General features: G+C 45.2%; 1 protein-coding gene across 4 annotated transcripts in view; it reads left to right on the forward strand.

The window, feature by feature from the left end:
• LOC125769070 (BMP-binding endothelial regulator protein) overlaps positions 1–12010 on the forward strand; it is a 66874-nt gene that overhangs the window by 11362 nt on the left and 43502 nt on the right. For 2 of the 4 annotated variants that reach the window (XM_049437497.1, XM_049437498.1), the window contains one exon: positions 10121–10357. In XM_049437497.1, coding sequence (XP_049293454.1) covers positions 10255–10357 — 103 coding nt within the window. In that variant the 5' untranslated portion in view covers positions 10121–10254. The other 2 variants (XM_049437499.1, XM_049437500.1) reach the window with 2 other exon arrangements.

Below are 12010 nucleotides of genomic sequence, written 5' to 3' on the forward strand. Positions count from 1 at the left end.
AACCCGCGGCTATTGCGTTTTATTAAAGTGTGATTATTTTATACGCGCGAACAAAAAAAAAGGTCATTGCAAGAAAGCAAGAACCTTCTACAAATTGCACTGCTGTGAGATTAGGGGTAAGAAAACATCTCAAGCACAACGGGGCCGGAGAGACACTGCGAAGCATTTTCGAATGCAACACAGATCGCATTTTCTTGTAAGTGCGTTTTTCTCCTGTGTGTGAATATCTCATTCCCAACTCACCCATCGAACCGTGGACTGCCCTAATGCACTACTAATTTAATGGTGTAAACAAGCAATTAGAAGTGATTTACAAAAGTTCCGCTCGGATACTGGTGGTGGTGGTGGTTGCGGCTTCTCCATATTGGGACACCCCATGGTGCGTACCTAGCGTGGCGTGTAATGCTGTTTACACGTGAGAAAGTTCCGTATTACGACGGTAAAGCACACCGTTTGCATGTTTCGTAAAGCAGACAGACAACCCAATCTGGTCGGTATCGATGGTTTTTTTTCTCTCCCTCTCTCCGAGGAACATGCGGTAGTATTTTAACTCCAATTTCCGAAGAAACTATAACTGGTTCTTGGTACTGGGATAGTTTATGTATGTGTGTTTTTGGGAAATTCTACCACAGCAACACAAAAGTGCAGCTCAGTGGAAGGGTAAAATATTCGCAACGGAGCACAATTCCTATAAAATCCCAAACAATTCTATGAAGGTGGTGACCGTGCGCCATGCCAAAACCAGAAAAGTAATGGAAAAGTCCACAATGATGGTTTTGGAGAAGGGTTTTTTTTTCCTTTTGTTTTGCGAATGGGAAAAATAGTTTAACTATACATATCTGAAATTAAATGTCACCAAGCAATGAATATGTAATGAAGCGATAAGAAATCTTTTTACAATCCAAAACGTACCAAACACACGTGTTCGGCGTGTGTATATTATCCGTATATCTTAATAAAAGATTATCTAAATCGAATAATATATCATCACAAAAACTACCATCCAACAATGTGCTTATCGCACAGCACCAAACGTGTGCTACGCTCTAACCGGATAGCGTTGATACGGATCTCGAACGAAAGCAAAAGTACAAACTCCCATCCCAAAACCAACAAACGAATTACAGTAGAATAAATGCAAAATATGTACACACAAACAGACGAACAGTTGCCTCATGCACGTGGTTCTAGCATTAGATAATGTTCCATTTATCTAAACATTTACACTATGCAGATGGGCAAACGGGCAAAATTGAATTCGCATCCCGCCACCTCATCCGTTGCTCCTCATCCGTACGTCCCTTTATGGGGGGGGGGGGGGGGGAGGTTTGCAACTGGCTACTCGTACGTATCCAAATACGATAAACCCAGTGGAAAGATCAAATGGGGGTAGTAGGTAAAGTAAGAAAAGTACAAATTACCCAGCATTGGACAACTAGGCGGGAAAAAGGTGGGATGTAAACGTGGAAAATGAGCAGTGCACGATGCAGACTTTGTTGCGGATACACAATGTGTTTTTTTCGGGCATTGGGGAAAGGGAGCTGGGATGGGTGGAGAGGGATGATAGCTTACCCTGAAGGTGTTAATCCGATACCATTAGGCAGCAACTAAAATAAACAAGGCCGAAGTCAAATAGATGGGTGGTTTCGGTTCAATCTGGACCCGACACTTTATCTGCTGGAATGCTTCGTAAAAGGTCACTTGCGGTTTCGGTAACTACGGCCAAAAATTCTCAGTACTTGACCTCCGTGCATGCATGGCTAATGGACGCCGAGAGGTGGCAGCAGATGAGAGTGGCTATTGTAATGGTTTCTGGCAGACATCCACTTGGATTATACGGGCCCGTTCATTATAGTCGCGATCCGGTCTGTTACTTTGTTACTTAATGGTCAGATACTTCCCGAAGATGCGGGAAGAAGAGTTCTTGAATACCGACGAATGACGGCATCGGGGATATTCGGTGACTCGGTGCTTACCTAAATTGATACGTGTGCGTAACGAGTATTGTTTTCACTGGTTGATTGGTCATATCAACCACATATTATGGATTGTGGTTTTTTGGATGACGGTAGACGACCACGCTTAATATTGGCAAAAACCAGTAGCAACAGTCCCCTGTGGGAAGGATATCCTTAACCCCTAAGCTCCAGCAGCTGAACCACGCGACTGCTCGAACGGTGGTCTGTGGTTCGGTGAAACACTACAAATGCACCGAGGGATCGAATTTGATAGATGGTCGGAAGCTATGGTAACAGATTGGTATTGCATTCTACCTGATCCAAGTACTTTGACCACCGGCGGACAGCTTCGTGCGCTACAAAGTAGTATGATCTATGTACACCTTGTTCTCGGTTCAACTTACAGCCCACGTAGTAGCATTGTTTTCTAATGTGCCGAAAGACACTGTTAATGGCTATCGATCACACACAAAGGCAAAAAGTCAACTACAATGTGCAATACCTCTATGGAACCACCTCCATCTCGAAGAGCATGTTTTTTTTGTGTGTGTGAGAGTATGTTATTGGTGCGCCATAAATAATGTAAAGATAGTGGTACAAAGCGTGTAAAAAAGCTCCCCCTCCCAGACAGTGGAGGAAGGTTCCGATTTTTTAACGTTGGTATGTTTCAATTTACGAGCCGGTGCTGGTTACTTTGTACTGGCACGCTGGCCGCCATTATGTATGGTATGTTTTACAGCCAGAACCATAATTTATGGAACGGCCAAATGCATGCTGAAAGCAATATATGAACATTTTCTTTCGGTAGCAGTTTTAACTTCTTTTACCGACTGCTTTTAGTGTTCTGTCGTAGATCGTCGCAGTTGTTTCACTATCGTGCACCATTAACGAACGGTGACACATATTGATAGGACTTTTCGGAGGTTCACTGTCTACTATCGCTAGGCTGGCCAGTGTGATGCACACGTTCATTGACCCCATGCGAAACATAACGCAGACTGGTCGTTTATCAGGCGTGGCAACGAAATGGGCGCAAAAGTTTCACCATTCATTTCGGTCGGTCAATTATGGTGGAAAGTTTTAGTACCTTCGCCTGTTTTTTTTGTTCGGTACAGGACAAGAATATACCAATATATCGGCAGTATACTGAGCTGTAGATAAAACATCAGAATTGGATAAAAATCGGAGCAGATAAAAAACACTGCATTTGGTCAGATTTATTGCCAGCGAGTCACTATAATTTCGATTCACCAATTCATCCATTAAAGCATAGAAGCAATGAGAAGCAGTTTATGGTTGACCAAACCGAAGTACACAAAAACCCGTCTCGACCGGAAGAGCGTACGCGTGCAATGTTTTCGACGACTTAACGACTGACGACACGAAGAAAGGTAAATCCAAAGAAAAATAAAAACGCAGAAACCCCACAACGAAAACAGAACATTCTCTTCAAACACGGATGTAAGTCGTCTGCCGCCTGGTTGAATTCAACAACATCCAAGACACCCTTGGGCACCCGGTGTGGCAACTCGTTTTTGGTACCTAATTAACCGCAAGCAAATTAGACAGGATGACTGGCTGGGTGGAACGCATGCAGTCGAACTCCTGCCGTGGGAGATCCCTCGGCAGTTTGTTGCGAATTCTAGCAGCCGGCAATAGCCGCACATCTAAACGTAATGCTACCGGTGGCTTAAGCCGGTGCGCACAAGTGCTTCGTTCGCAGCATCCCAGCACATGTCTAGGTTTTCTCCAAATAAACATTGACCTTCTGAGTTTGTGCGGAGTCGTACTTAAACGCTCAGTATCCGTCACATCCGCTCAATTTTCGTTTCGATGTTCGCTTGGCGGTTTTTATTGGAGTTTTCGGAAGGTACTGAAGAGTACTTTGCTAACTTCGGTTTTTATTTTTTGGTTGTGTTTGGAAGCTGCAACCAAAAAACCCCCCTGTTGCTGATGCTGTGACCCCGTTGCGATGGTGAAACACTTGGAACGGTTCGAACCCGCGTTCTGACCTCGAGAGGCTACGCACTGTCTACCGCTTCTAGTTTTGTTGCTGCTGCTGCTGCTGCTATCGGCCCCATTCCAGCCCCATTCCTATCGCTCGGCGAAACGTGTTGCGAAGGACCGTAAACCGTCGGGGCACTTTGGTGCGACGTGGAATAATTAACAGGTGTATAAATATTTACTTCCTCATAATTCCTGCAGCACATGCGTTTGCGTGAGCGCACAAAACACGGGTAAGAGCCCTGAGGGCGAGCGTAATACGCGACGCGGTGTAGCGAACACACTCTTCGCTAGCAGCCTGCGATGATTCGCACGGTCAGGTGTTTCGACGCGTTTGGTGTAGCGTTTTGCCGTACCGAACCGTACAGGACGGTATTCCGCAAACCGCGCGATGATGAATGATCCTTCTGCGTTGCGTCTTCAGCGACCGTCGAGTGACGTCGTGTCGTTCTGTATTCGGTGTACGGATTCGATGCGCGCGACCCTTTTACGAATCCCCTCCCCCCCCATGCCATGTGTCGTACTGCGTACGGCAGTAGCACAGATGGCTAAACGCTAAATATCATCCACCGATTATGCGGATGCGAGAGACCGGTACGAGAAAGGACCACGGGGTTCGTTAAATATCGCTTACGCTGCGCAGCCAGTTGGCGGCGGGAAACTTTGGGGAGCGTATGTCTAACGGGTCCTAGGCCGAGCACTGATTTACGGGGTACAACACGACATTGCCGCGATTCCCTGTCTTAGCCCGGTCTCGCGAAGGTCCAACCGGTGACGATTCGTGCGTTTATTTATTTCACGCGCGCTATTCGGTGGTATCGTAAAAAAAACTGAACCGGCATAAGTTATGATTTGATTTGATATTTCCTGATAGCTAGACCATCCACGGAGGGGAACCGAGATGGACGCTGGGTATCGTTTCATCTACAATACAAGACGACACGAGCATGATGTAAAACCGATGCGAAAACATGCACGCTTTACGAGAGGAAGTTTTGCACACACAGTCACAGTCACCAAATGGTCGTGTTTTATCTGAATTTTAATGTAAGCTGATCGATCGCAGAGGGTTGTTTTTTCGGGATGCTACTTAAAACCGTTTTGCTAATCGGTAAGATACACCGCTAAGACGGCTATGCTAAACAGAGTTGACGTATAATCAATGTAAATGATTTAGTGGCATTAATGCATATGAAACACACTCGCTTTATGTGGTGACATACACAAAAAATGCGGTCTTAAAACTCCATGTGAGTCGTTAAGTATTTCCTCACGCAAAGTGTCAAGTAAAATTATGACATTTTTGCATGTTTCACATTATGACAATTTCGCAGGCCACCTTTTTTGTATTTATAAAGATTTTCAAATTGATCAAGAAGTACAATTGGGTAAAGGAATAACAAAAAGTAGAAACAAAGTAAATAAGAAAACAGAAACTACTTACATTCCACCTTCTCTCATGCTTTATTGCAAGTCATCAGTTCTGATGATTGATCAAAATCTGTTCTAACAAGTGATGTCAAATTAAGTACGCCCTCGAGAAAGAATCTTAAAACAATCCTCTTAAGAAAGGTCTCAGAAAAAAAGGTTTGTACAACCTGAAGAAATTATGATCAAAGAAATAAAACAAACGCATTTTTCCTCTTTCTCCCTATTTCTCTCTCTCTCTCTCTCTCTCTTTATTCGAGAATATCCGTAACTAAAAGTGTGTGAAAAAAATGTACACACGCAGATAAATGTGCCGTTCGATGACTTCGTCAAAGACGGTCAAAGACGCTGCCCTTTCGGGAAGCAGATGGATGGATGTGGTTGTGGTACGATCAACAGCCATGGGAATAAAGGCAATGGCCATCGCACTGGCATCAGGAAGCTCGGCCGGGTAAAGAAGTTACAGTGCCAGTGGAGGTAGGAAATATGGCATACAAACTTATCAAAACGCTAATGCGTCGCTGGCTGGGAGCGCGAGGGCTACTAGGCCTGTCATTGGACCGAGAAGCCTGACGGTTGGGAGTCACGTTGCCCGCGAAACAAGACAGACTGCGAGACACCGCAAGATGTACCGACAAACCAAGAATTTGGGGGCATTGCGTTTGCGAGCGGAGGGAGAATAATAAACCGCAGCACCGAAGTTTCATCTCGGGAGCATGGGCTGTTTCGGTGTTTTTTTGCCCAACTCACATGTACCGTCTGCCCAGATAGTGTGCGACCGGTCCAACCAAAACGGCAATTAAGATGATGCTTCAGAGACGAGCTACATTTATGCATGCACACTCGTTCGCATTTAATGTCTTAATTAACGACCCCTTCCCTAGCCCCTATCGCATCCAGTTCGAGTGCAAGAAGGTAACGGAGGGGTATGTGGTGGCGACTCGAGGCCGGCACGGTTGAAGCTGAGATTTTAATGCTAATTGTTATTTTTATTGTTACCACTGGCCACTATTGGTAATACGTTTTCCGCTCGTTGCACACGCTGGCATGCCATTCGATGGTAAGACATTCTTTTCCGGGCAATAAGCTGAAACCATGCTCGGACATGCTTTCTTCCAAGGCAGCTGTTTGTGGGGAACTTTTTTTCGGGGGAGGGATTGCTGCAAGGTATCGAAGATATTGTTATTTGTTATTCGGATGGATTAGGAAATTTAACCCACGCGTGTATGTAATGGAAGAGTGAGCAAGCGTAACATGTTACACGATTGGTCTAGATAATAAATTCTGGATAAACAGTTCTTGCAAAACGTGAAAAAAAGAACATATACAAACCTTGGTTAATTAACCAAGCTAATGATTAGCTATAGTCGAATGGAAGAAGTATAGCAAACTTCATTTGTTTTGGATCTTCTTCGCAGGAGTATAGCCACATAAGACAGAGTTCCGAATTCTGAGCTCATGATGGGAACAATCCTCAACTCCCCTGTGAAGTATGAATATACGATTGTCAAATATCCGAAGGAGTTGGCAACAGAAATTTACTCTAAGCAGCAGTTCCACCAGATTTCCGTTTCTTATTTGACTTCGATCATGGACCATTGAAATATTTCACGTTCCATTTACATTCTACCAGAGCTTGCGTTACAAATCTCACTACCCTGAACAAAGGACATTAACTGATCCACATAATCTCCATCATGACACAACGGCACCCGGCACCACAACGATCGTGCCTTCCCTGCAAAATAGTGCCTTAAATAGTACGCCGAAGGAGCAAAACCCTTGTGCCGATATTTCTGCTGGTAATTACCCGTTTGGGCCACTTATCTGAAATGGTGTTTAGTCTACGATGCGCTTTTACACTACAACGAAGTCAGGTCTCCCGCAAGTCTCTTGCAAATGCGTGCGCGCACACTCGTTGTTCTTTGTCCTCGGTCCCACCGGGTGGTGGTGCATTTAGTTGAGGGCGCGCACAAGATCGTCTTAAAACGATCTAATCTACACACCCGCCCGCGGGTTTTGTGCGACTTGCTTGATGAGATAGTTACTTGACCAGAATATGACTTCCCTGCTAATCGTAAAGAGAGAGAGGAGGAGAGAGAGAGAGCGGGATGGCGTACGTGGAGTAGTAGCGCAACAAAGAACCGGAGAGATCCAGCAGAAACTTCGCATACTTATATTTTCTCGCTCGAACCCGGCCACATGGTTTCCTGCCCAGGCGATGAATGTGCTGGGGGCTCCCACGCTTACCGTTTGTGCTACGAAGCGACGGATGATGGTGCGTGCTTAGAGAGGCATTTTATACACGGTGTTCCTCGGGATGCTTGACCGACCCAAGGAAGGGTACTAGAAGCATTTTTATAGCGCGCAGAAATTGATCCGGTACCGGGCAATCAAGACTTAATTTGGCCATTGAGATCGTTCCTTTTGTTTCGGATGAAATTATAGGCAGGTTTCGGGTTTTACACACTTCCCTTTCGGACTGCTACATGTTGCTACCCTCGCCATGTATTACTAGGAGTCATCTGTCTATGTTAATACACGTTGGTCTAGGTGTCTCTCTAGCCAGGCGTATAGGCAGCTTTCGCTCCCGGATCTTTGTAGTCTTTACTTAAGCAATCACGTGAACATGCGGTCGGTATGTTTTAACCTGCGATAGGTAATTGATTTGATTATTGGAACACCACACGTTCGGTTTGGAAAAGGTTAGGCGCGAGATTTTTTTTTTAGATTTTTAAACCAGCCACGCACCTTGCCAGCTTCTAATCATCTACGATTTATTGGGCATCAGTGGTGGAGAAGGGAAGAATGTGTCGACAGAGGGAAACCAACGATGGTGCGGGCGATTCTTGGCCACACAGTTTGACGCGCACCGTGGAGATACGTGTGAACGTGGAATTGTTGGTTCGCCAGTTTGTTCGACTTGATTTGCCTGCAGAATCGTCAGAATGCTGCAGTGGAGAAAGGGACAACCGGAGGGGTTTCTTCATCACAACATCGGTGTAATAAATTTTCAAGTGAAACAAGATTTCTTTTCCCATAGGCCCTGTGTCGGCACCCTAAGGGGTCTGTATAGCGTCGTAAGTCGGGTTTTGTGGGTACGCTACTAATCGTTTCTTTCGGTGTGCCGACGTCTTTCGGTGTTTGTAGTGTTTCGTGCGGGTGCCTGGCAATGCAGAAGTCACCACCAAACCGTGGGGTGCTGATAGGGATGATTGGTCGTATTGGTAATGTGAGCTTAGATTATGTAAGTAAGGTTATTAGCAATGAAGAAACGCACAAAGCTACTAATCGCTGCGTCCCGTGTGTCAGATGTAACGTTACTGACTGGAGGACGTTCTTTTTTTGGCAGCTATTGAACATATCTTCTACGTGATTTTGCTACTAAAAAAAATATACTTTTCAACGTTTCATTTACTATCTTGTTTCATGAGCTGATTTGCGAGAAGTGAAACCATTTTGCAACATTTTTTTTCTCCAATTGCAAAAAAATCACTCACCACTCAAATGATCTTGTGCATTCTCTTATCCTTGATCTGTGATCAGTGCGATTTCTAGATGTTTGATTGATTTTACCATTTTAGCGCAATGGAAGGGGTCTGCACGTGGAGACAGGTGTTTCCTCTTTGGGGCTGAGGAAACTTTCGAGAATGAGCCACATTGCAGCTAAGTAGGGTTACATTTCAATTAGAAGGGTTTGAGCGTGTACCACATCACCCTCAGGGGGGTTCATTTCAATGTTGTTGCATAAGCTAGGCAGAGCTTTGGTATGGTTTATTTCATTCACCCCGTTTTTATCGATACCTTGACACTGATGTGTCAATAGATCACATATTCCACCGCTTATCACAAGCTATGTGCGTGTTTCAAGAGCTCGACCGTCTCCGTCTCGATATGTTGGTTTGGTGCAGATCTTCCTATAAATCATCCAAGCTGTCCACTGTAAGTCAGTGGCCGTGTTCGAGCAGGTAACGAGCAGATCCCGGGACGCTCAATTAGGCATGAGCGTGGAAACGGAAATAAAGCATAGGATAAATCTGGTGTATCGACAGCATTATGAAGTAGACGAGGGGGGGCCTGGTTTTTTGGGGAAGCGTAGCATTTCAAGAACCCATCGTACGGGTGGAGTATTTGCGTCGAAAATCTCTCGAACGCGCTACTCGACAACCAAGCGCGGTATGCTGACATCCGGTGAATCTCAACGCGAAGGGAACTGCCGCTGTCGCACCAGCCGGCAAACGATTCGCTGATGGCTAGCGCTGAGTTCAGTTCTGGCCACTTCAGAATACGGGGGGGTTTTTTTTGGAGGGTTTGTTTTGAATTCCGCTGCTATTCGCTGCAAGGCTCAGCGATGAGAAGGGCTACGATACGATGGTACTTCTGATGCTGCCGAACCTGCTGTTGGCCACTCCAGCCGTGCTCAATCTTCATTGACGGCGATGAAAAGTCAGATTTATGTAATTGTTTCTTTTTCGGAGCGGTTAATGCTTGCTGTTTTGGATTCTTTTGGCGGGTTTTTGGGTGGCGTGGGCCTGGTGGTGAAAGGGGGCGAGTTGCACATTGATGGGTGTAGTATACATTGAACCGTTCCGTGTGGCACTTCCGCTAATTAATGAAAAAGCACCAGAACCGAAACATCATTCAGCGAAAAGGTGAACTAATCATTATTCTTTTTTTGTGGTTTTTAATTTATTTTCTTCTGTGTTTTTTTTCTCTCCCTTCTTGTGCAGTGCAGTGTTGCGACGACGGAACAACGGGCCATTAATTTCCAGCGTGACACGGCACACAAGCCGTGTAACGAGCGCAAAACGAATAATTCAACCGACGAAAAAAACACACATACACGGCAAACGTGCACCACACCATGTATCCTTCACAGGCAGCGTCCCGAAACAGCCGCATCCTGTTCGGCGCACTGGTGATCCTCGCGATCTCGATGCGACAAGCCACAGCCAATGCTTCTTTGGGTAAGTTGTCTGTTTCTTTTTTGTTGCTCATTATTTTATGTAGTCTTTTTTCGTGGTTGGTTTGTTGTCCTGTCCTTTTAGCAATAGTTTATTTGTCGCATCATTCAGCTGACCATCATTTCTCCCCGAGCAGTAGCATGTAGCCTAAGGAGCGGAAATGGATACTAGCAAACAAGAAGGTCAAAACACACGTTGCATTCCTTTCACTTACACTGTACCGAACGCGTTCCTTAATGCATGAAAGTAAATGATAATAGCAACAAAATAAAAGCAAAGAAACCGTTGTCCGAATATATAAATAAAACCCTAATGACTGCCCCACGGCAAATGGTGGACGGGTACGGTGACAACTTCTCCCTATATTTCCGGGCGAAGTGGATGATTGGCTGGAAATGCATGAGCTTGGGGGAGCCCCAAAATTGTGTCCCGTCAACAGTGTCGGCTAACGTCTTCTCCCGATTCAGTTGACGACAGTTTCCGTACGCGTCCTGCAAAACAAAACCAAAACGACATAAGCCTTTAAACGATAAAGTTTTGATCGCGATCCAACGTGCAGGCAGGTACGGTGAGCGCTCACTCAAACAGGATCCTGCTGCCAGCGGCCATACGGACATCGCAAAACCCCCTTGTGCCTGGGTGCAGTTAGGTTTTCTGTGTGTTTTTTTATTATGGTGATTGCATGCCTCCTTTCTATTATGGCGACAATACGATTGCAGCGTGAATCTCACGATGGTGACCAATAATAAGCAAAGAAAAGTTTAAAAAATGTACGAATTGAATACCAAACCAGCAACAACAACAACAAAAAAACTCGTCCCGGATGAGATTCTTGCTTGGAGAGTTGCATGGGACAAGTTGCATCGTTTCCGCTGAAGAATGTGGTTTTGTTTTTTTGTTTTTGCGCTTTGGAAGTAATGGGAATATTTTTGGCTGTCAGCTGTCGCGCATACACCTGTGCCTGGAGGACTAAAACATGGCATTTGGCGATGAAAGGAGACGGCTAAAATGAAGTATAAAAAGTGTCAATTGATCACATTGGGAGAAGTTCCTGGTGAAGGTGCTTCGGTATGCTAGCAACAAATGAGATCGATATTTTTGAAGGTTTAAAATAATTAAAAAGCATTAACGTTGTAAGCAAATTTCTAAAGAGGAAACTGTGTAAAAATCCATTGTGTACTTCCTTTCAACGCGAAGGTAATTCACACTAGCTTCAACCGCTTAGCTGGTACATTTTAGTGCCCTTATCCAAAGCATCTTATCGCACAGTGCATCCAACGTCGACAATGTCGTGTACGTGCATTCCAACGATTTCCCTTCGCTGTGATGAGCTGTGCGGAGATTCTCGTCTCGTCAAAGTACTGGCGACGGTACGGCTCGGAACGACAGTTCCTGTTGTTTTCACCAGCACAACGCTAAGTTCACGTAGCCGCTGTAAAGTTGCGGTTAATCGCTGTTGATAAGAGAAAAGAAAACCCTACGGCAAAGTTTTGATGGTAGGTGACGATGGTTGTTGCTTTTAATGACCGTAGACCGTTTGTTGTAGCCGAACGGACTAGCAGTAGCGCGCGGACTGTAGAAGATGCAGTGTTGAAGTCGCTCGCAAACTCGTTCCGTTATCCAAAACCACGTTTCAACATCCCATTCGACCCGTAG

Source organism: Anopheles funestus, chromosome 3RL (assembly GCF_943734845.2).
Source record: "Anopheles funestus chromosome 3RL, idAnoFuneDA-416_04, whole genome shotgun sequence".
Classification (NCBI taxonomy): Eukaryota; Metazoa; Arthropoda; class Insecta; order Diptera; family Culicidae; genus Anopheles; species Anopheles funestus.